This window comes from Nomascus leucogenys, chromosome X (assembly GCF_006542625.1).
Source record: "Nomascus leucogenys isolate Asia chromosome X, Asia_NLE_v1, whole genome shotgun sequence".
NCBI lineage: Eukaryota > Metazoa > Chordata > Mammalia > Primates > Hylobatidae > Nomascus > Nomascus leucogenys.
Window position 1 is genome coordinate 18321221 of NC_044406.1, and position 25597 is coordinate 18346817.

At 47.7% G+C, this 25597-nt stretch overlaps 1 protein-coding gene across 6 annotated transcripts in view; it reads right to left on the reverse strand.

Annotated features, from left to right (window-relative positions):
• The window catches only part of SH3KBP1 (SH3 domain containing kinase binding protein 1), a 358209-nt gene extending 334357 nt beyond the window's left edge, over positions 1 to 23852 (reverse strand). For all 6 annotated transcript variants that reach the window (XM_030807593.1, XM_030807591.1, XM_030807587.1 and 3 more), the window contains exon 1: positions 23490 to 23852. In XM_030807593.1, coding sequence (XP_030663453.1) covers positions 23490 to 23493 — 4 coding nt within the window. In that variant the 5' untranslated portion in view covers positions 23494 to 23852. The remainder of the gene's footprint in view (positions 1 to 23489) is intronic.
• Between the last annotated feature and the right edge of the window lie 1745 nt (positions 23853 to 25597).

Below are 25597 nucleotides of genomic sequence, written 5' to 3' on the forward strand. Positions count from 1 at the left end.
TTTATTTTCTTTGGGGCCAGATGTAATCAACCCCATCTTCTATTTTCTTTCTCCCAAGGGGCAGACTCGTCTATCATTTCCTGTCCTCATCCCCCTGCTTCCTCATTCCTCGCTCGCTGGCCAGCCCAGCTGCTACCAGTCATCCTAACTCCCTACTCCCCTTCACTGCCATCCATCCCCAGGCTCTAGCAGCCCCTGGTAAGAGTCTCAGCTGGGACCATCAAAACTCCAGGACCACCCTACAGAGAAACAAGGTATCTGACAAACTTCACAGTCCAGTGGTCTAAGAGAAACCCTCTCAACTTCCTGAAACTCTGCAACTATAGAAGCCATCTTCCACGTAGGCTGCCACCAAAATGATTGCCCCTTTGGCCCTACCCGACATGGAGATTTAGGAAAACAAAGTCTCTGGTGTGGGTTGGCAGAACAACACCCCCCACCCCCTGCAAGGATGCCCACATCTCAATCCCAAGCAAAAGGGAATGAAAGTTGCAGATGGAATTAAGGTTGCTCATCAGCTGGCCTTACAAAAGGAAGAGTCGCCTGGATTATCCAGGTGGACCCAATGTACCCACAAGGGTTCTTAAAAGGAGAGCAGGCACAGGAGAGATCAAGTGACACAACCTGAAAAGGACCTGGGTCACTGTTCGTGACTTTGAAGATGGAGGAAGGGGCCATGAGCCAAGGAATATGGGCTGCCTCTAGAAGATGGGAAATGGAAGGGAATGGGATTTTCCTTAGAGTTTCCAAAAAGGAATGCAGCCCAGTCAGCACTTTGATTTTAGCCCAACGAGACCCACATCAAACTTCTGACCTACAGAACTGTAAGACAGTAAAATCTCTGTTGTTTTAAGCCACTCATTTTATGGTAATTTGTTAGGTCAACAATAGGAAACTATTATACCTGGTTACCAGTACCACCGTTGCGTCTTTTGGACCTGACGGATAAGCGACTGTTAATGAAGTAAAACTCTCTATGCGGAGCCCACAGCACTTTCAAGTCACTTCCCCCGGAAGGCTGGTGCCATGCCCCTAGCACTTATGTCCAAAGAAACCAGTGCCCAAGGACAGAAAACACACTGTGGTTTTGTGTCACAGGGCAACTTCTAAATAGAACACTTTGCCTGTGCCATTTTTGTGAGATATCTGCTTGACACAGATCTTTAAAAAGCAAACCCACTCAGAGTTATTTCTGTAACTGAAGGTGGGCAAGAATGGGGATAGTAAAATGAGACTATTACTTATGAAATGAGCAATGGAAGTTAGGCCTATTCTTATTCATCATTTAATGCATTAATCTGCACCTAAGTATGGTGATGACAATTTCCATTTCAGACCACCCAAAACCCACAGTGCATGGGTCTTGGCCTTGGTGGTGTTCTTTAATGGCCTCAAAGCTGTTTTATGCCAGTCTGTTCCTCTGGTTGTTTGGCTGGTGCCATAAACTCACAGCCAGAATTCATTCTTTGCAACGTATTTTTCTTGTGGTAAGTACCCTAAACCCACAGTGAAACAGAATCCTGCTTAATAGAGGGTGGAGGTGGAGGAGGGGAGCCATGTGGAGGTCAGCACTCCCTATTTCAATAGATTTGGATTCTCCTTCCAACTAGCTGGGAGTGGAGGTTCAAACCTTAACAGTGTTCAACTGACAAAGGTCTTGCTCAGTGATTCTTATCGCCCAGGCTTGAAAGTAGTTACGGATCACACAAGCTGGCCTAAAAATAAAAAGCAACGATTTCCAGTGCCAGAACAGTGGGGCCATTTAAGCTCTATTTTTAGCAAGTCTCGGTTACCTGGGAAGCAGCATATGGCTCCTATAATTCTTCAAAGTGTGAGAGCATTAAAAGATTGAAGTGCCTGCGATAAATGGGCTGGTCCCCAAATGACTACATACACACTGACCAAAGGAGACAGCCAACACCCCAGTTGACCCAACAGGCTTCCAAAGGGACCCACCATCATGCTGCAATCTCTTAGCCATTAGCAACGGTTCAAATATTAAGCCAGATGACGGAGGAGTTTCCACTACCAATTTATGATATTGAAGACTTTATGTTTTTGACAGGAGGGCATTTTCTAAGCAATTACTCCCTAGGGAGGAAGAAAAGAATCCTGAAGCAAAACACCAGGGACTGGTTCAAGCTAACATAAAGCGAGAGGAAAAAAGAAAAACATCTCGCATTGCAGGGGGCCAGAGACACTTCCCTAAAATGCAGGATGAGAGCCCTGCTGCAGAAATGAGCACTCTGGCTCCCTTATCTCAAATCTACTGTGCCCAACCCAGGGCACCCGAATGTGCCTCTTTACTCACCCAGGAGGAAGTGTGGCAAGCCTGAAAGCTGACCACAACTAAGGAAGATAAAGGAGAAGATTTCTTCTATGGTAGAACCATGGCAGGGAAACTTTGGAGGGGACAGTAAAACAAGCTAGCCCCTCAGCTACCCTGAAGACAGGGCATGTGCTTTACAAGGGGCTGATCATATAAATGGGTCTTTTCTTGGCAAGTTCAATGCAAAAGAAACTTCTGAGGGCTGGATGCAGTGGCTCATGCCTGTAATTGCAGCACTTTGGGAGGCTGAGATGCCAGGAGTTCGAGACCAGCCTGGGAAACATAACGAGACCTCCATCCCTACAAAAAAATTAAAATATTAGGCAGGTATGGTGGTGCACACCTGTGGTCCCAGCTACTTGGGAGGCTGAGGCAGGAAGATCACTTGAGCCCAGGAGTTTGAGGATACAATGAGCCAAGATCGCACCACTGCACTCTAGCCTGGGCAACAGAGCGAGACCCCATCTCTTTAAAACAAAGAAAAGAAAAAAAAAGAAATTTCTGTTAATGGCTAATCACAGGCCACAGGAAGATTCTCATACATACAGAAGAAGTGGTCTAGGCACAAATGCTGTTGTGTTGCCAAAATTTTCCCATGGATGGCGTCACTGATGATTTTACCTATATTTTAGGCCTCTTGAGAGAAATACTATCCAAATGTAAACATACCTTACAACACAAAAAGGCCAAGAGCAGGGAAAACTGAGTAGTGCTGGCTTTCTCGGTCACCCCAACCATAGGCAACGTGCATTTGAGCAGAAGTCAATACGTGATCCCATTAAATATCAATTTCTGAACTGGTTGGGGAAAATGAGGCTCTGGCTTTAAAGTCACATGTTGTTTTCACCCTTTCAACAAAATTTTTCTTTCGCTGCCTGTTGGTGAGACACTGTGCCAGGCGTAGTGATACCAGCATAGACAAGAAGACCTGAGAAGGCTGTGGTCTTGGCCTGGGCGCTGGGGAAACTAGTGCTCACAGAGCATAATTTTTGGAGTCCTTGCAGTACCCGCTGGGGCTTCCTGAACCATCGTGTGCCTTCTCCTCAAGTGGTGACCCTTCTCCTGTGCTTCAGGAAGCAGCCAAGTTAGGGGTGGGGAGGGAGGAAAGGGAAGAGGGAATTATGTCTGGCTACAACAAATCGGATTTCCTTGCATTTTCCAGCAGACCAAGTAAAACAAAGATAAATAAGATGTCTCACGATCCCCCCTCAAAAATAAATAACTCATCCCCAATTGGTGGTATCTTCCTGTTTATAAACCCCAGGAAAGTGAAATTGCAACTGCAGTGTGTATGAATTATTTTAGTCAGACATGTGATTCTCTTCCACCTCCTAAGCAAGAATTCGTCAGCTCCAGGCTGAGAGCCAAGATTTCTCAAGACAGGGCCTAGGACAACATGGAGGGAAGGAAGGAAGGGTCCAAGCACAGTCTTAGTGAAGCCCAGGGAGGCAATGAAAAGGGGCCGAGGATGGTGCTGCTGGATCCAGGAAAGGACAAATGAGTCTTGCTGGCCCCTGCAGACTCCTAAGTTATCACCAATAAGAAAGTTTGTCCTATCTTATATACAAAAATGAGTGCACATAAATTTGACAAATTAGCAACTTACCCTCCCCCATTATCAGAAGAAAGTAACTGATGAAAGAAAAAAGAAAAAGACTTCTAAATCGAGCTGCCTAAAGGAGTAGGGACCTGTAATGACTTCCCAAAGACCCCATCTCCAAACAACACAACATGAGGGATTAGGGCTGCAACACAGGAATGAATAGGAGGGGGATGCAAATGTCCAGTCCACAGCAAGCTGGAGGGCCAGAGGGTATTAGGAAAGGAGGGTTTGATTTGTCTACCTACTATGTGCATGTAATGTATGATGAGGTGATTATTGCACACAAGAAGGCTCTGGCCACGATGTGCTAGTGTGGGCTTTTGTTATTGTTTATTTGTAACACATCTGGGCCCCTACTGTGCACCAGGATCTTAATACGCACCTTGTCATTTAATCCTAGGGATGCTAGCTGCTCTGTTAGCTTCGCTGAGGAAGCTACAAGTACAACAGTGGATGGGACTGCCCTCCGCAAAAGGACTGTGGCAAACAGAAGACTGATGGATGAAATTGTCACTCATGAGAAAGACCTAAAAAATATGCTTTGTTTTTTAGGATTACTTCAACATTTGAATCCCGACAATCACAAAGTATCAGAAAACAAAGTCCTCTCTTCAGCAAATTCACCAGTTCTGACAACTTAACACTTAAAATATATCCACAGCCATGTGATTGGCAAAAATGCGATGGTATGATATGGCAGAAACTGATCATTTTCTCTAGTACCCATTATCCCCTTCCTCTTTTAAAAAATACAGATGCTTCTCAACTAACCACAGGGCTACATCTGCATAAACCCATCGTGAGTTGAAAATATCCTAAGTTGTAAATGCACTTTTGACTTAGGATATTTTCAACTCACGATGGGTTTATGGGGACATGATCAGGAATGTGCTGAATGCATGTCATTTTTCCACCATTGTAAAATCAGAAAACCATTCAATCAACCCATTATAAGTCAGGGACTGTCTGTAGAACCCATCCCTTCCCCCATGGTAGACAGAATAATGCTCCCCAATCCCCACAAAGTATGTCCATGTCCTAATTCCCCGAACCTGTGAATATGCTACCTAACGTGGCTAAAGGGACTTCACAGATTTGATTAAGGATCTTGAGATAAGGACAGTATCCTGGATTAACTGGCTGATCCCAGTGTAATCACACGGATCTTTAAAAGATGGAAGAGCCGGAAAAGGAAATGAGCTGAAGGGAGGAGGGGTCAGGGTGATGTGAGGAAGAGGCCAGAAGCCAAGGCATGCAGATGACCTCTAGAAGCTGCAAAAGGTAAGGAAAGGGATCCTCCCCTAGAGCCTCCAGAAGGCACTCAGCCCTGCCCACCCATTCTGGACTTCTGATTTCACAAACTAGAATACAATAAATGTATGTTGTTTGCAGCCATTACATTTGTGGTAATTTATTACAGCAGGAATAGCAAATTAATACTCCTCTGCCTTCAGCTTTTGCTGGGCACATGGTTACACAGCTGGAGCCTGTTTCCTCAGACTTACCTGCAGCTGGGTGTGAGACTGTAGCTAAGTTCTTTGCAATGGGGTGTGGGTGGAAGTGATGTGAGCAGTTTCCATGTCATGTCCTTAACAAAGAGAAGCTACTCCCCGTCTACTTCCCTCTGCCACGGGCTGGAAGGTGGAGACAGTGCTGGTGAGCCAGCTCCAACCATGTCCACAAGAGAGAAGGAACCTGAGCAAAGCAATTCACTCACCCTGACCAGTCCAGTGGTCAGGAGGCAGTAGCCTGAGAAGGAAACAGCTATGCTGTCTTGGGGTCTCTGTGATGGCAGTTTAGCCTATGTCCCAATATATCTGGAATACCAGATATTGGTGAGAACAGAGAGTAGCAGAGATGTTTACACTCTAGGAACACATATTTTGAAAATCAATTAGGCATTCTCTTCTAAAGCTGAATATTCATATACTCTCTCCTTCCATGAATATGTTATCTTCTTCATTCATTAGTTTGTTCATTCATTCACTCAGTTCTTGAGAACATATACTGGCACAACACTTTGGAAATCCAGCAACTTAAAACCCAGCAAAACCACTCCTTGCTATGCACATTTAAAAAAATACACTTCACACATACACCAGAGACATTCATTCAAATAGTGATGGGAAGTCTGTACATAGCAGCAAAAAACTGGAAGCAAAGCAAAAGTCCATCAGGGGAGAAAGGGTAAGTACACAGTGGCATGTTCAAACAATGGAATACCAGACAGGAAAAACACATGAACTGCAAAATCAGAGACAACAAGCAAATCACAAGTCTCTGCAGTTTCGGTCCCAGTTTTATAAAACTAAAAACAAGCAAAACCAGACAATATGTTTGTTTTTAAGAGATACATATGGAAATGATAAAATTATTTCTTAAAAAAGAAGAAAGATGATTTTAAAAAGACTTAGGGTGGTTGCTTCCTCTAGGGAAAGAGGAGGGAGGGGACAGAGCTGGAGCAGTGTTTTAGTTCTTACATCAAAAGATGAGTCCACAACTACACATTTCTTTTTTTTTTTTCTGAGCGGGGGTCTCACCATGTTGCCCAGGCTGGAGTGCAGTGGCACGATCATGGCTCACTGCAGCCTCAACCTGCCAGGCTCAGGTGATCCTCCCACCTCAGTCTCCTGGGTGGCTAGAACTACAGGCATGTGCCACCATGCCTGGCTAATTTTCTGTATTTTTTAAATAGAGACAGGGTATCGCCATATTGCCCAGGCTGGTCTCAAACTCCTGGGCTCAAGTGATCCGCTGGCCTTGTCCCCCCAAAATGCTGGGATTAGAAGCATGAGCCACCATGCCCAGCCCACTACTATACATTTTATAATGATGTTTGATGTCATAGACGTGACATCGACTATCATATCAACTTCCAGAACTGATTTTAATGTGTAGCACCACATTAGAAGGCCTCAGAAAGAACTGTGTGAAGGGATTCTCACAGTGGTTTGAAGAGAGAAAAGAGATGGGAGAAGCAAGTGAACACAAAAGACCACACCAAAGCAAGCAGTACGTGCCTGTCACATCACCAAGCAACAACCTCACGGCCGAAGCACACTGCCATGTCTCCTGTTAGTGCTGATCTTCATGGTAGTGGGTTTAAGGCAAAGCAGGAATTCTTGGGAAATGTTTTCCTTGTGAGGGGAACTTTAGCACTCATTTGAGAAACCCCATTCTGTTTTGTTTCTCTCTAAACTACCAGTGAGGAGGGAGTTTCAGAGACTGACTAGACATTCTTCTGTCTCAGAAAGCTGTCTTCTAATTTGATGTGTGTTGCTACAATTTATACCTTTCCTTCTTTCTGGATAAACAGAACTTTCTCAAACAAACACCCTTTGGTTTAACTGCTTATTTCGTTGGGCAGTTCATAAAATGACCACATCACAATCTTCCCCCAATTAGGGAAATGAAAGTTAAGAAAAATGAATAATTGAGTGAAACTCTAGATATGTTTGAGGAGTTCCCCTGGTTATCAGATCTTATACTTAACAGGCACTCAATAAACACTTCTAGAATTTAATTGAATTCCAATATACAGCAGTATCGAGTCAACTGTTTTGTTTGTCCTACAAATTCAAGTCAGGTTATGTTCACAATTTGAAAAGGTAACAAAGGGAGAAAGTGTATGGTACATATTAGCTACCAATGCTTTCTAACATTTATTATCATGAACTTTAGAACTTTCACCGAAACTTGCCCCTGAGACAGCATCATAAATATTCAACTAATTTTTTTACCAGGTACGTGAGTTGACATTTGACGTACACTTTGTGGCTGAAGAATGAATACTTTCCACAATCCTGTCCATTACTGAAAGTGATGAATTAAAAAGGCCAAGGCGTTGAGATGGTTCATCCAGCCTGGCTCCTGGGGGTTCTAGCCACCCTTACCTGGTGCCCTTTAAAGCTAAGAGCACAATTTTTTCACAGGAGTGCACGATGACACAAAGCTAAGCTAGAAACCACAAGGGGATTATTACAGCCACGACCTTTCCCTTGCCAGCAAGGGACTTGGACCCCTATCTCAGCCAAACATGAAGTCACATGGATGGCTCAGAGCCTTCAGGACACAGTTTTCCCTACGGTTCTGGGAAACAAAATTCCTTTAAATGCCAGTCAGGTAAAAGAATGGTGGCCGGGCACGGTGGCTCACGCCTGTAATCCCAGCACTTTGGGAGGCTGAGGCGGGTGGATCACCTGAGGTCAAGAGTTCGAGACCATCCTGGCCAACATGGTGAAACCCTGTCTCTACTAAAAATACAAAAATTAGCAGGGCATGTGGCGCATGCCTGTAATCCCAGCTACTTGGGAGGCTGAGGCAGGAGAATTGCTTGAACCCAGGAGGTGGAGGTTGCAGTGAGCCAAGATCGCACCATTGCACTCCAGCCTGGACAACAAGAGTGAAACTTCATCTAAAGAAAGAAAGTGAAAGAAAGAAAGAAAGAAAGAAAGAAAGAAAGAAAGAAAGAAAGAAAGAGAAAAGGAAAAGAAAGGAAAGAAAGAAAGAAAGGAAAGAAAGAAAGAAAGAGAAAGAAAGAAAGAAAGAAAGAAAGAAAGAAAGAAAGAAAGAAAGAAAGAAAGAAAAGAAAGAAAAGAAAAGAACGGTAAAAAAGGGGGAGAGAAAACAAAGGAACCAAACCCCCAAGGATTTCACCTTTCACTGTGTATCCTGTAATCTTACACCTGAACTCGAGACCAGGATTAATTGCCCCACAATGGTGCAGTGAAATAGGGACAGTGCTGTGGAACATAAAAGCCCACATGCAGTTGCTTTTAGAAGTATCAGTTGGGGCTGGGCACGGTGGTTCACACCTGTAATCCCAGCACTTTGGGAGGCAGAGGCAGGCGGATCATGAGGTCAGGAGATAGAGACCATCCTGGCTAACATGGTGAAACCTCATCTCTACTAAAAAAATACAAAAAAGTAGCTGGGTGTGGTGGCAGGCGCCTGTAGTCCCAGCTACTTGGGAGGTTGAGGCAGGAGAACGGCGTGAACCCGGGAGGTGGAGCTTGCAGTGAGCCAAGATCGCACCACTGCACTACAGCCTGGGCGACAGAGTGAGATTCTGTCTCAAAAAAAAAAAAAAAAGGTATCAGTTGATCTGTCTCCATCTGTCTTCTCTCTCTCCCTCTCTCTCTCTCACACACACGCACGCACACACACACACACACACACACACAGAGCACATATAAAAGGGATGATAAGCCATATGACCACAGAGTTTCTAGAACTAAAACTGAAAGCAAACACATGGAGGACAAGTACCCTGCCAATTCCCATGTGCCAATTCCCCTGGACTGAACTCTTCCTTCTTATCATCAGGGGCCAGTCCAGTCATTTGGGCATCTATGGAGATAAAGAATGGATATAAAATGCCACCCTGCCTACACTGTGATTTCCTTACAGGATAGAAAGGGGACATATGTCCATCACATCCTCGTCTATATAATATCAAGATCATAGAAGCTACCTAAATGCTCAAATGACAGGGAAATAGTTACATAAATTAAGATGCATGAACTCAAATATTCAGCTACTAAAAACACTGGCTTCAGAGATGACTATGAAGTGGGAAAAAACAAGGACATATATATATATACATATAAATGTATATATGTATATATAAAATACATGTACATATAGCAACAAGTATATATTAATAGTAAAAACCCTGGCTGGGCATGGTAGCTCACACCTGTAATCCCAGCACTTTGGGAGGCCAAGGCGGGTGGATCACCTGAGGTCAGGAGTTCGAGACCAGCCTGGCTAACATGGTGAGACCCTGCCTCTACTAAAAATACAAAAAATTAGCCAGGCGAGGTGGCAGGTACTTGTAATCCCAGCTACTCGAGAGGCTAAGGCAGGAGAATTGTTTGAACCCAGGAGGCAGAGGTTGCAGTGAGCCGAGATCATGCCACTGCACTCCAGCCTGGGGGATAGAGCAAGACTCTATCAAAAAAAAAAAAAAAAAAAACCTAAAAAGAAATACACCAAAATATTTGGGAATGATAGTAAGAGGAGTTCATAAGAAAAAAGAAATAGTGCCAGGCACAGTGGCTCACACCTGTAATCCCAGCACTCTGGGAGGCTGAGGTGGGTGGATCACTTGAGGCCAGGAATTCAAGACCAGCCCGGACAACACAATGAAACCCTGTCCCTGCTAAAAAATACAAAAATTAGCCAGGCATGGTGGTGTACGCCTATAATCCCACCTACTCGGGAGGCTGAGGCGGGAGAATCCCTTGAACTGGGGAGGTAGAGGTTGCAGTGAGCCAAGATCATGCCATTGCACTCCAGCCGGGGCAACAGAGTGAAAGTCCATCTCAAAAAAAAATATATATATATATACACACACAACTCTAAAAGAAGTACACTAAAATAAAAATCACGATTGTTCTAGAGTAGGGACCCATGGGTGGCTGTGGGCTGGAGAAGGCCAGTAACCCTGTCCCTGGCTCTTCCTGCCCTCTGGGATTGAAAATCTGAGGCACGCAGCAATATTGGGTTTGAAGGAAGAAATGGGAGAATGTGGGAAGGAGGAGGAAGTGCAGGAGAGAAGAGGGGTTGAGGGAGAATGGGCACTGGGGTCAGAGTGGGGTTCCGGGGAGAGAGCTGGGGTTGGGGGAGAAAGAAGTGGGCAGAGAGACAGAAAAGGGGGCTTGGGGGCAGATGAGAGGATGGCAGAGAGGAGAGGAAGAGTTGGCGGGGGGGGGTGAAGTGGGGGGGAGGTGTGGAGGTGTTGAGGGGTGAGAGAAGAGAGGGAGGAGGGGGAAAAGAAATGAAGAAGGGCTTAGTAAGAACAGGAGAGGAAGTGTGGAGAAGGGGGCAGTGGAGAAGGGATGTGGGCAATGAGAAGGGTAAGACACAGGGGCCAGGAGAGGAGGGGTGAGGAAGAGAGAAAATAAGAGAAACAGGCTGGGAAGAAAGGGGCAAAACACAGAGGGGCTGAGAGGAAGGAAGAGCAGGAGTGGGGAGGGTCAGGAGGCTGGGGGTGGACAGTGAGGGGAGAGAGACTGGGAGGGAAAGAGAAGGCATGGGGAGAAGGGGTGGGGAAAAGAGGGTGGAAGGGGAGAGGGGATGCAGGGGAATGGGAGAGAGATGAGGAGACAAAGAGGGTAGAGGAGATGGATCTGGATGAGAGAAAGTGAGGGAGACAGGGTGAAGAGGAGGGAGGGATGAGAGAAAGGGTGAGGGGACAAAGAAAGAGCAGAGAGAGAAAAGGTAGGGGGAGAGAGAGGAGAAAAAGAGGGGGAGAAGGCAGGAGGGAGGAGATAGGCATGAGGGCGAGAGCCCCCTGCCCGCTTTCTGGAGCGCGTCTCTACCTCAGGGGTTAACTCGCCAGGCGGTGGCTGTTTTTTACCATGTCTACATCTCTTCCTCCATTTAAAAACCCACAGGTTCCCTAAAAGCGCCAGACGATGTCACAACTGTACCCTTCCCCCACAGCATGCTATCACCAACCCATCCAAGGGCCCCCAGAGGCACAGACACACTTTTTAACGGCCGCCAACTCAATAGGTGACACGGAGCTTAGTCACACAGTTCAGGAGCTCAAAGGATTAAAATAGCCCCATTACTCTGAAGCACAATTGTTCTCAGCTCCGACAAGGGCCCTTCCTCAGGGAGCCTCATAGAAGGGACTCTGTGAGGATGGAATGAACATCCTGGATGGCTAGAGCACAGAAGAGGCCACACGGCCTCACATCAGTCACCCATTTGTCAACAGGAGGGCAGGGAAAATGACCGCCGACACTGGCAGGCGGTCTAGCATCCTCACTGAGAGTGCCTGGCCCGAGGGCGGCCCCATAGCACCCCCTCCTCCACGGGGCAGGGCTTCATTTGGGTCCTCCATGCGCCCTCCTTCAACATTTACACCAGGACTGGAACTGAGCACCTCCTGCCCACCATGGATGTGGGCACGGAGCAGCCACCTGTGTATATGGAGGGTGGAGCTGGGGGGAGACACCAGCTCCAGTGGGCTGTCTCACTAACAAAAATGTGGAACTGGGACCAAATCGAGTCACACTTAACAGGCATTTGGAACTGTGGCATGTGCCCCATGAACAAGTCACACAGAAGAAAGGGGACAGGGAGGAAGCATGGCCAGAGGGCACACTGGGCAGCTGGCCCATACCTAGCTGCAGCTGCTGCTTCTTGGGGTCCGACTCCTCCAGCAGGCACCCTTGGGTTGCATGAGAGGTCCCTGTGGCCCCAGAATAAGCATCCCTTTTGCTCAGGTTAGTGGGCCCTGCTCGGCTTCTATCATTTGAAGAAAGTCCTTACTATATATACAACATGAAAGTGGGAAGACTGTTCCTGAGTTCAAAACCCAGATGGGTTAAGGCCAGTCACGGTGGCTCACGCCTGTAATCCTAGCGCTTTGGGAGGCTGAGGTAGACAGATCACCTGAGGTCAGGAGTTCCAGACCAGCCTGGCCAACATGGTGAAACCCCATCTCTACTAAAAATACAAAAAAATTAGCTGGGCATAGTGGCGGATTCCTGTAATCCCAGCTACTCGGGAGACCGAGGCAGGAGAATCGCTTGAACCCGGGAGACACAGGTTGCAGTGAGCGGAGATCACACCACTGCACTCCAGCCTGGGCAACAGAGTGAGACTGTCAAAAAAAACAAAAACAAACAAACAAACAAAAATACCTAGATGGGTTAAGATCCAGGACAAAGTTTCTATCAATTAATAACCCAGACCAGCTGAGCCTCAGGACAATAGAGCAGCTTCCTGGAGAACTTTTCCGAAGTCCACCTATCCCTCCATCAAAACCAGATGGAAGGACTAGGCATAGTGTTCCAATGCACATCTCCAGGGGGGAAAAAAATCCCCAGCTAGACAGAAGTTTGCCCATCATCAATTAATCAGGACGTTAAAAAAGGAGGAGAAAATAACAGAAATGCCTGTGTGTTGGTATACATATGAAAGCTCCCTGGAAGAAAACTTGAGAAACAAAATAGCAGCAGCCTATGGGGAGGGTCACTGCATAGCTGAAGGACAGAGATGGGAGGGAGACTTTTTCCTGTAAACACTTTTTCACTTTTTGATTTTCGAATCCTGGGGATATATAACCTATTCCAAAAACTAACTTTAAAAATGTCTCAAGCAAGCAGCTGTAGTCATTATGCCCCAAAAAACATGAAGACAGTGTGAACTGCTTCCCCCTTTCCAATTTTTTCTTCAATTGGTGAAATCTTCCACCTCACTTTTCCACCCACAATCCACCCTCCGCAAGCCAATTACTTTCATTTGTTTCCTGACAGTCAAAAGCAGCAATTAAGCTTTAAAAAAATCACCATCAATTAACAAACACTTACTCTGTCCATCCTGCTTCATGGATCACAGATGAGCTAATTGACCTACTGTATTTGAGTTGACACCTCTCTTTGCCATCTAATAGTCTGTTGAGAACAAAGGGGCAATTAGAAATCACTGGCTAAGTAGTTTAAAACTGTCCCATTTCGGTCAAGTTGTGAAGAGATGTTTTTGCTGGTTTTGTTTTGATGATCAAAACAGGAGAAAGGCAAAGCTCATTTACAAAGTCATTCATGTCAAGTGAATTTCTTTGAGAAGCTAGCATATAAAATGCTCATCAGAAGATGGCACCCAGAACACCCTGGTGAAGAAAATTGAGGTCCATGAAGATGCTGGCTAAGAGGAGGGGGGAGCAGAGCAAGAATGGCCTTTCCCAGTGTTCATCCAAAATGAGGGCCAAGCGTCTCTGTCTGGCTCCAGGCACAAACCTAAGAACTAGCTGGAAAAATTAGACAGGACACTAAGCTAATTAAAGACTTTTCACACGGGGAGGTGGCATGTGATGGATAAAACTGGTGCAGCCCCAGAGGACCAGACCTAGAACATGGCCCCAAGTCTTCTAAGTCTAGAACAGTCCAGAAAAATCTGGCAAAAACACAAGGGCTGGTGTTTGCATACTGGCTGGTAAGAAGCTCAAGTGTAAGGAGATGGTTGTTTAAACTGTCTATACATGCTGTACTTGGGTGCTCAAGGACTTAAATTTGTTATGCCAAAAGAGTCATTAATAAGCATTGAAATGTTTATAGCATTTTATCCAAGATAGAAATAACAGTATGAACTGAACTGCACTTCATCTTGCCACTCTGTCACCCATACCTGGAGACGGACCAGCCTCCAGCAGTGCCCCCACCACTTCCGTGGCCACAGAAAGGAAGTAAGCAAAGGCCTTTTCTGGTCTTTTCTTGCCAACTGGATAGTGTTCCGTTAGGACAAGTATCACAGGATTTTTGTTATTAGTGTTTTTTCTTTGTAAGGCTAAATATAAGTGCAGTTGACCAGAGTTAAGACCCATGAGCTACCTTTTGCCTTAAGTGTCCCCTAATGAAAACTATAGAACTGCCTGCAAGATATTTATCCATAAGATAATGATCAAGTTGAAAACCAAGTGCTCATGATCAACCAGGTTGCTGGTGGACCTTTGCCAGTTGAAGGAATTTAAGTGAAGAAACGTGGAATGATATCAACCGTGTGTGTGAATTCGAGGGATCTGTTTGGCACTGCAGTGTTTTCTCCCATGATGTAGACTTTTTTTTTTTTTTCCTTGAGACAGGGTCTCACTCTGTTGCCCAGAATGGAGTGCAGTGGTGCAATGTCGGCTCACTGTAGCCTCTGCTCCCAGGTTCAAGTGATTCTCCTGCCCCAGCCTCCTGAGTAGCTGGGACTACAGGTATGTGCCACCACGTCTGGCTAATTTGTGTGTGTGTGTGTGTGTGTATGTGTGCGAGTGAGAGAGAGAGAGAGAGAGAAAATAAAGGGCCTCCCAAAGGAAATATCAACCAAAAACACACACACATAAAAAAAGCCATGCTTTCCCTTTTCCTATCTTCCTCTGGAATCTCAACTGGGAGCCTTGGGCTTCCAAGTGTTCTCCAAATTGGCTGGCTGGTCCAGGAACCCCCAGGGGACATGGATTCTGACCTTCAAGTTAGAAACTTACTAGGGAGGGGTGATTAAAAAAAAAAAGTTTTGTAACTAGATAGTGGTGATGGTTGCAAAGCATTGTCAATATACCCAGTATAACTGTACACTTAAAAGTGGTGAAAATTGCAAATTGTTACATGTTTTAGCATAAAATTAATAATGTACCAAAATCCATTGAATTGCACACCTTAAATGGATAAATTGTATGGTATGCAAATTATATATCAATAAATCTGTTTAAAAAAAAACTTACACCCTGGTGTGATGGCTCACGCCTAATCCCAACGCTTTGGGAGGCCAAGGCAGGTGGATCACTTGATCCCAGGAGTTTGAGACCAGCCTGGGTAACATGGTGAAGCCTCATCTCTACAAAAAATACAAAAATTAGCTGGGCGTGGTGGCACGCACATGTAGTCCCACCTACTTGGGTGGCTGAGGTGGGAGGATCGCTTGAGCCTGGCAGGTCGAGGCTGCAGTGAGCCTTGATTGCGCCACTGCACCCCAGCCTGAGCGACAGAGTGAGACCCTGTCTCAAAAAATAAAAAATAAAAAACTTACTAGGGAAAGAGACTGTAGCAAGAGCCTCACGAGGGGAAGCAGGAGCCTGACATTTTCTGAGCACCTACAAAAATTGGGCGGGGCTGGTTCTTCCATAATGGAAGGCAGTTGGGTTCTACCACTAGGGGACCATTGTCACTCTGCCTCTCTGAGGCTCAGTCTCATCATCTGATGTCATGGGCCATGACTGCCAAGGCTCCTTCCAGCACTTCAATGCCAGGGACCAATATGTGAGTAGCAGAGGACCCATCGCCTGTCCCCCCACATAAAAGCACATCCCAATAGAAAGACAAAACATTACAGGGGCCAAACACTACCAGAAGCAAGTTTAACAACTTTGTGCCCCAAAGCCCTTGCCTCTCCCCAGCTTAATGACCTAGGTATCAACAGAAGAGAGGCAAGAGTTGTGTTAAGACACTCTCCGTTCAAAGAACAAAATGGTGAAAGTCCCAAAGAGTCCTGTTCTCTAGTGACTTGTAGGTTCGTGCATAAAACGAAGACTGTGGTTACATACAAAACCTTATGTTCCAGAAGGACTGATAATGAAGTAAGGAAATGGTGCTCCAGCCATCTGTGTTAATAAGCCCCCAGGGTTCCCCCAGAGCAGGCTTCCTTAACCTCAGCATGACTGACATTTGGGGTCAGATAACTCTTTGTTGTGGTGGTGCAGGGGGCGGCTGGCCTGTGCATCGTAGGATGTTTAGCAGCACCCCTGACCTCCATCTAGTAGATGCCAGTAGAATGACTCTCCACTCCCCTGCCCCCCCCCCGCCACCAGCTGTGACAACCAAAAGTGTCTCCAGATAGTGCTGTGTCCCCCTGGTGGGGAGAATTGCCCCCAGTTAAGAACCACTGCCAGAGAGAATTTTCTATCTTAAAATGTGCAGTTCTTTGTTGAAGCCATGTAATACATGTGGCATCACCTTTCTCACCCACTACAGTGTGGGCCACCAGGAACTGTCAGCAAACAGACCTTGTCAACATGCTCTGCCCAGGGGACTTTACAGAATTGCACACTCACTCCTGGTGGTCCACAGTCATGGAGAATTGCAAGTTGTAACCATACTTGGGTGAAAGGGTTACATGTTCATTCATTAACATATGGCACTTACTGTATGCCAGGCAACGTGCCAGGGCAATGGAGTTGAGCAGATCCAGTTGGAGATGGAGACTTAATACAAGAGGAAATGTTGTATCACTTTGCATTGCATGCCTGTATCAAAACATCTCATGTACCCCACAACTTTATACACCTGCTATGGACTCACAAAAATTAAAAATAAAAAATTTTTTAAACAAAGTATGGTACAGCACACCTTTGGAGCAGGCTCCCACAGATGCACAAGGGGTGTGGGAGGCTGAACAATGACTTCCCAAAAAGGGCCATATCTTAATCCCCAGAACCTGTGACTATGTTCCCTTCCATGGCAACAGGAACTTTGCAGGTGTGATTCACTAGGCATCCTGAGAAGGGGAGGGGATCCTGGATTATCCAGGTAGGCCCAGTGTCAAAGAATGGTCCTCATAAAAGGCAGGCAGGTGGCTCGGTGAAAGATAGGAGATGCCAGGACTGAAGCAGAGGTCGGAGGGCTCGGGTCACGAGTGAAGGAAGTAAAGGCACTGCAGGCAGCCTCTAGAAGCCGGGCAAGGCAGGGAAATGAATTGCTCCAGACAGAACGCAACCCTGCTGACACCTTGATATCGACCCAGTAAAATCCATTTTGAACTTCCGACCTCCAGAACTATAAGATTACACATTTGTGCTGTTTCAAGCCACTAGGTTCACAGTGATTTGTTACTGCAGCAATAGGAAACTGATACAGAGAGTCTACAAGGCAGAGGAGAGAGTGACATCTGTTCCCCATGAAGGGAAATACGTGGGCAAAGTCTCAGAGACCTGAATGAGCTTAGAATAAGCGAAAGCATCGGTGGCTGCTGAGCTTCACGAAGGCTTCACTAAGGCATTCAGGATCTAAAGCTTTTGCAGAAGGGTAGACACATAGGGTCAATTCCAGAGCCATTTGGGGCTTGACTGTACATCAGAAGGGGCAGGGAAAGGGGAAGGAACAAGAGGCAAGGAACAATAGCAGCGTCCCTATGGAAGTGACAGGAAAGATGGTGATACCCTCAATGAAATGGGAAGTAAAACAGGCAGGGCAGGTATTACAGAAGAGAAATGCTGAGCTTAGTTTGCAACATGCTCAGTCTGAGGCGTCTAAGACACACCTGGGTGAAGTTAGCTAGGAGAGGATACCAATGATAATCAGCTCAACGAATGTTAATCTTAGGCTTACCGTGTGCCAGGCACAGGAATACGATGACCAAACTGACGAGTTTCCTGCCCTTGTGGTGCTTATAGTGGGTGGGTCCTGAGCTCAGAACAGAGACCAAGACTGGGGACAGATGTGGGCATTGTCAATAGGTGACACCTGAATTGGCAAAGTGGCTGCAGTCACTCAAGGACACACTAAACATAAGGGGACCAGGGATGACAGTATTCCACAGGTGGACAGGGATGGAAGAAAAGGAGAGAAGAGTGTAGGAGAAATCAGGAAAAAATAGGGTGTTCTAGAAGACAAAGAGTTCCAGTCTTCAGTCTCAAGCTTCAGTGAAGTCAAACACGGTGAAGCCTGAGACCATGTACTTCGTGATTGGAGAAGGATCATTCAGGATAACCTCAGCATGATCAGTTTCTAGAACACAATCGAGGCAGTGCCAGAGTCCTGGTACATGTAGGGCAGGCTATGTGAGGAAAGGGGAAAAGTGGGACAAGCTGCCTCAAAAAAAACAGCAGTGAAGAGGAGAGAAAGGTGAATGCAAGATGTAACTTTAAGGTGGCTTTATTAATAAACTGTAAAAATCTAAATAGAACCAAAGATGGAATCTTCCCAAGGAGGTACAGGGCAGTTGACTATGAACACATAGTTATCCAAGAGAAACCAGGAAAAGTCAGGTCCACCAAGGTCAGTGTAGTGGTCAGAATAACATTCCCTCCCTGCCCCCAGATGCCCACATCCTAAAGCCCAGGATGTGTGAATATTAGGTTACAATGCAAAGGGGAGTTAAACTTACTGATCAGCTGACCTGGAGATGAGGAGATGAGCCTGGAATATCCAGGTGGACCCAATGTCATCACAGGAGTCCATACACGTGGAAGAGAGGGGCAGAAGAGTCAGTAACAATGATGTGACGGGAGAGAGAGCTGCCCAGCCGTTGCTGGCTTTGGAGAGAGGAAGAGGCCACAAGCAAAGGAATGCCAGTTCTGGAAGCTGGAAAAGGCAAGGAAAGGGATTCCCTCCTACAGCCTCCAGAAGGAATGCAGCCCTGCTGACTTCGTGATTGCCACCCAGTGATGGATGATAAACATGTGATGTCTCCAGGCACTAAGTTTGTAGTAGTTACAGCAGCAATCAGAAACGAATACAGGTACCAGGTATAGAAATTCATGAACAAATATTACACACTGGAATAATGCAAACGGTGTATCTTAAAGTCCCCTTTAAAGAGGATGGAGGGTAAAGGATTATGGGAAGTGCCTGTGTGATACTCTGGTAAAAGTCTCAGAGACTAACACTGAGATCAGCTGCCTAGTGTCACTAATGCCTAGGTGTTGGAGGTCTGGGTTGGACTGGATTCATGGAAGAATCCACACTGTACTGTCTTAACACAAGAAGTTTGTTTTGAAGTAGGAGTATGTCTTTCTCCTTCTCTAAGGTAATGAGTCACTTATAACAGTACTTATAAGACTTATAACAGTCTTATGAACAGAGTGCCTTGTGTACCCCAGTGAACCACGAGCTCTGGATGTCAGCTTTCTCAACTGTAAGGCAAGGAGGGGTTCTACACTGGACTATGATCAGAACCACCTGGAGGGCTCATGAAAATGCAGATTGCTGGGCCCCACCCCCAGCATTCCTGATTCAGGAGGTCTGCTGGAATGAAGCCAGGGAATCTGTATCTCTAACGGGTTGCAGGGGGGCTGTGCTACTGGCCTGGGGCCACCCTCTGAGAAGCGCTGCATTAGAGCCTCTCCTTCTCTAACACTAAGTATTTGGGGCATTTTCCTGTTCTGCGTCTTTCCCATTAGCACTGACTTCTTGGTTCTCAGCAGTTGGCTCTTTCTCTGTCACTCTCTCTTCCCTCAGTATAGCATTTCAGATGTCCATCGTGCTTAACATTGAACAACGGTCCAGGCTAGACCTGGTTCATATGAAGTAGCCAAAGACATACCTAGAAAGCCATTTTCCTCCCCCACTGCCTCCTATTCCCTGCCCCTGCCTGTCACATAGTTAACTCGGAGAAAGAGCAGTTCTTCTGGCTGGGAGCTGGCCAGGCACTCACAGCTGGGCCAGAGTGTCCTGTTGAACAGAAACAATTCCCTAGAAAACCAACATCAGACAAGGCCACTCTGCGACCAGGATGGAATAAGATGAAAACAAGACCACACATTAATCATGTCTGAACACGGACAAAACATGCACTTTGTCCAAACCACACACATGACCAAATATCCCCCAATCCTGGCTAATGCAAATGACTGCTGCTGCTTTACCAACCATAGCTGTGGCCTGCCTCCAATGTTCCCTGCTCCTAGAGAACACTTGTTAAAATACCCAATCACAAATTCCCCCTGGTAGCGTCCAACCCAAAGTAATGCCCAGCTTCCTTAAACACTCCCCCAAGCCACCTGATACAGGTGCAAGTCCTCTAAGTCATCCTTCCTTGTACCATCTTACTGAGATGCCCCGCAGTTCCCACGGTGTTCGTTCTCAGTCTCTGCCACAAGAACCAGGTGTGGCTGGAGGGCAGCGATGACTCATACTCAACCAGATTTCTGCTCAAACACAATCTCCTCTAAGACACTGTTCTTGGCACTCTCCAGGCTAAGTCAGATTGGCCTTCTCCACTCATGTTTCATGCACTCTACTATGGCTTTCAGCTACATATTGCCATGAGAATTGCATTCAAGTCAGCCTCCATTAGACTGAGAAACCCAAAGTGTAACCTCTCTGTTCTGCACCTGTTCTTAGCACAGTGCCTATGCAAAGCAGATCAATAAACATTGGATGGATGGATGGATGGATGGATGGATAGATGAACAAATACTACTGTATGCAAAATACATTAAAAACAACTACAAACTCAAGAGTTGATGAGAGAATGTCAGTAACGCCAAAAGAACTGAAGTAGTAAGAAACCACCAAGGTTTGTGTGACCAGAGCCACAGCAAGCTTTTGCTTGTGCCAAGATGGAGAGAAGTGGGTAAAAGTTATGTACAATTAAGGTGGGAGCCTTTTCTTCCATTTCTAACTCAAGACATTTGTAGATACCAACACATTATGTTCATTTTAGCTTTAGCATACAGCAGTCTACCGCCAATAAAATAAACACATTGCCAAAGGCTATCCAAACTTTGTTGTTACTCTGGAATTAAACAGAAATCATTTGTGGGCTTGCAAACCCTTCACTACTCACAGATTTGGGTCACCATAATATCTGTTTAATTGTAACTATAAGAGGCTTTCTCTGTGTCTGGCACTGTAGGCATGCATCTCCTAGCAAGTTCAGAGGGCACATTCTGATGGGCTTTTATAAGAGGCCATGTTGTAACTAACCAGCTTCACTTCAGGCTTAGGGATTTGGTTCTTTTCTGTTATTTTTCAGAAAACGAACTATAAGATACAGTTTTACTATGTTATCCATCAACAGAAAACTCACTATCAGGCCAGGTAAGAATATAAGTATATCAGAATTAGGCACAGTGGTGTGAGTGTGCAGTCCCAGCTACTTGGGAAGATCTGGAGTCCAGGAGTTCAAATCCATCCTGGGCAACACAGCGAGACCCTCCCTCTTAAAAAAGAAAAAAAATGCATCAAATTGATAAGCTGGATAAATCTGAAAACCAGAGACTTGGGGGAAAGGGTGGGCCTCTGTCTGCATACAAACAACCTCAGCCCATTAGATCACTCCATTGGAAGACATACAGAATGAACAGTTAAATAACTGCACTGCATTACAAATATACTGCTGGAGATGCTTTCAAAAGAGCAGGTGATCTTTAGCCACAAACTACTACAAGCACCTTAAATCCCACTATAAACATGAATTAAATTACATTCATTTTGACATTATCACCTCTAAGTATTAACTCCTGAAATAAATGAAAATTGATGCCCCCTCCCCCTGCAATAATGGTTACAGTAAAGATTAAGTATAAAAGGACTAAAAACTACAGGAGCACTCTATTTTTCGTAGGAAGTTCTGAAGAATGAAAACAGTTCAAATCCGAAAAATAGGTCTGATTCTTCTTAAATGAGACTCAGTCCCCTTCTCATTGAGATACAGAAAGCACAGTCTGACCAAGGGAGAAGACATTTGGATTCACTTCTTTTTGTGCATAACCCTCTCGGTGACCCACCCAAAATGAAAGGTGATCAAAACAGAATTTTTGGTTACCTCGGGAGAAATTAACCCATTACTAAAGTGGCCTGTAAGGTTTAAAGTATATACTTCTGCCAATGAACTAAATCATCTTATGGGCCAAAGCAAAACAAGAGTGAGTTAAGTGTTCTGTCCCCAGCAGAGTAGGAGGATTTCATGCCCCTCATTCATTCATTCAACATTTAGGTCCTGCTCTGTGCCACACACCAAAAGTGCTGAGCAAACTATGCAACGCTGTGCTGTCCCTATGGTCACAGAGCTTACAGTAGAGATAACTGTTACGCACAAATATGTAATACTGCTACGAAAAAAAGGTGCTGTATGAGAAAATGGAACAGGAACCAATTTAGACTAGAGGTGGGAGAGAAGGGCACTGTGAAAAAAGTGACATTTAAGCCAAGGGGACAACAGGTCACCACTACTTGGAAAAGGAAAACCTTTTTTGGCAAATGACCACAAATGGGATTTTTAACTTTGCCTGTCAACAACGGACTGGGTTAAACCTCCTCTTTTCCAATCCTTCAGGCTTTCTGAACATCCTGACTAGTGTACTGGAATCCTATTACCTGAACACAGAAAGGTCTCACTTTATTATGACTTATTATTATCTGCAGCCTTCCTATACCTGGCCTAGGAACGTCCAAAAATAATCTGCCAGAGGCTGAAAACAGAGGCTGGCTGTCAGCAAGAACATTACCTGGGTAGACCAAACATTTAATAGCCCAAGTAATCATAAGTCCCTTGCCAATAAAGTGGCAGCTTCTCCGGGCAGCAAGGTGGTTCCAATGCTCCGGGGTCTGTATCAAATGGGACCCAGGGGGTTCAAAGGTTAGTTGGCTACTTCGAACTGATGTTTACTCAGTAAATCAAAGACCGGATCACCATTTCCAGGTCCCAGACCCTGAAGACTTAAAGGACAGTATGGGAAGTGGCCTTTTAGCATCACGGAGCAGAGAGCTCGCCAGGCTGGAGGAAGGCAGCAGCGAAAGGGTCGGGGCCGGGAGGAAGCGGGGCGCAAGGAGAGGAGCGTCAGGTGCTCTGGACCCCGGGACTGCGAGCCAGGCCAGGCACTGGGGCGTTTCCCGCCCCACCCCCCAACCCCTGTCAGCCCCCAGCAAAGGCAACCCAGCCCCCTCCAAGACCCCGAGGTTCCAGCTTCCCCCGAGGCAGGACCAGGAAGGCACCAGCAGCCCTGGGCAGGGCCGGAGCCCACCAGGTCCGGGTGCCCGTGTCCGCAGCGCAGAGGAGGGCGCGCTCGGGTGCAAAAATGGCCAAGACAAAACTCTCCCCGCCCACCCGAAAAGCCAACCACACCCCCTGCATCCCTCAGCCCGAGCAGCCCGGGGCCAGCCCCCGTGATCGTCTGCCCAGGCCCCCGCGGGTTCCCGTCGGCGCCGCGCGCGGGCTCGGCGGGCACACGGGCGCAAGTGGGAGTGAATGGCGGTGCGCGAGGCAGGCGAGGGCGCCCACCGCGGTGTTCCCCGTCCGGACCCTGCCCCCGGGGCGCCCTCCCGGGCTCCGCGGTTCTGGGACGGGCGCGCCGCCCCCAAGGCTGAAGTGGACGCCCGGACGCGGGCGGCCCCCACTCACCCATTGGCGTCGAGCCGGGCCGGGCCGCCGAGGCAGCGTGAAAGTTGGCGGAGGCGGGCGTGGGGGTCGGGGCGCCGGGATCGAGGCGCTGGGATCCAGGCGCGGGGGTCCGGACGCGGCGGCGGCTGGGCCGGCTTCTTCCTCAGTGGCGGCGGCGGCGGCTCAGCGCCGCCCGCTGCTGCCTCTGCTGCTGCTGCCGCTGCTGCCCCGGGGCGACTCCTGCTGCTGCAGTTGCATCGCGGCCCAATGCGCCCGGCTGCGCCGGGTTTCCTGCTCCCCGCGAGTGGAAATTGCGAAAAAAAAAAAAAAAAAGCGCCGCCCAGCCCAGCGCCCGGCAGCCGCGGCCGCGCCGCCCGCTCTCCCCTCCTCCTCAGCGCTGCCGCGAGGCTCCTGCAGCTCCGCCTGCCGGGGACGCGCGGCCGCCGGGCGGGGGCGGGGCCGGAGAGGGGCGGGGGCGGGGCCCGGGCCGCGTCGGGGCAGGCGCCGGGGGCGTCCCTGCGGCTGAGGCGCTTGGGCGCCCTCCTCACCGCCCGCGCCAGAGGGACCCCGCTCCGCGCGGCTGCCACCCACCCGCGGCGGCTGGGCTGACGTCCCGGGAAGTGCCGCGAGACTCCTCGAGACCGGAGGAGAGGGGCTCCTTGGGGGAGGGGCGTGGGAGTGCAGGGGCACGTGGAGAAGGAGGAGAAGGGGGCTGAGCGGGAGGGGGCGACAAGAGGTGGAGGACGGGCTGGGGATGGAGACCAGGGCAGGCCCGGGGCCAAACGCCTGCCCAGGGTGATGGCAGGTGGCCCTGGGGCATTGAGGCAATCCGGAATGAGTTTTCCCGGAGGGCTGTTTGCGGGGGGAAAGAAAAGGGTCCCTTGGAAGGGAGAGAAACACGGCGTCCCTTCGGTGGGGCGTGGGAACGCAGGCAGGCCAGGTGCGAGTTCCGCACAGAGGAGGCGGTGGCACTGACGTGGGGAAAAACGGGCGAAGGACGCAGCGGGGCCGAGGGGACGCATCGCCTCGCTGGGACCTGCCTAAGCCCCGCCCCAGTGCCTGGGCCAGGTGAGGTTCGTGTGTTCAGGAATGTTCCCGAGGTCTGATGCTCCCAGGAATCCGCTGAGATGAGGGCTGGCTCCCTCCCTAGCAGGCATCATTGTGCCTTACTGACTCCCAGACTTGGACGGCCGACCCTTGAGTAGGCGCTAAAATGTTAACAGGGAATCCGTGGGCATTCGTGGGCAATTCAGAAGCTCCGTTTTGGGTCCATTCACCACCACACCTTTCGCCATAGATACTCTGCCTGCCACCACATTCCTCTACCGGCTCATTATTTCCTTTTCCCTTTCCACCATCTGGTGGTAGGAAGCGATAGTGAACTACATGGGAGACATTTAGGCAAAGAGCACGTAAGACAATAGAGAAATTAGATCAGTGGCCCCTGGAAATGGAGGAGGCTGAGGGCTAGTGGACTCAAAAGGGACAAATGAAAGCCGACCCCCTACCCAAGAGAGGGGCTGTCTCCATACCTCACCTATGTTGGCGGGACAACTCTTGTAAATTGGTTACCATCCTGGGATTTCTGTAGAAAATTGTTCTTATAACTGTTTCGTGAGTTTTTCAAAAAACCTCAAAGTCAGGGTCTTACAAACGAGATCAGTAGCATCATCTTTCTAAATACCGTTCATGTGTGTCAAACCGATCGAAATAGCAGACTAATCAAGGGACAAGAGGCCCATCCACACAGAGGCTGCAATTGAAGTCCTAGTGTCATCAACATCAGACTCCTAAAAAAAGGATCAGAGAACACGGAGATTAAGAACGTGAAGGCCGGGCGCGGTGGCTCACGCCTGTAATCCCAGCACTTTGGGAGGCCGAGGCGGGTGGATCACGAGGTCAGCAGATCGAGACCATCCTGGCTAACATGGTGAAACCCGGTATCTACTAAAAAATACAAAAAATTAGCCGGGTGTGGTGGCCGGCGCCTGTACTCCCAGCTACTCCGGAGGCTGAGGCAGGAGAATGGCGTGAACCCGGGAGGTGGAGCTTGCAGTGAGCCGAGACCGCGCCACTGCACCCCAGACTGGGCGACAGAGCGAGACTCCGTCTCAAAAAAAGAAAGAAAA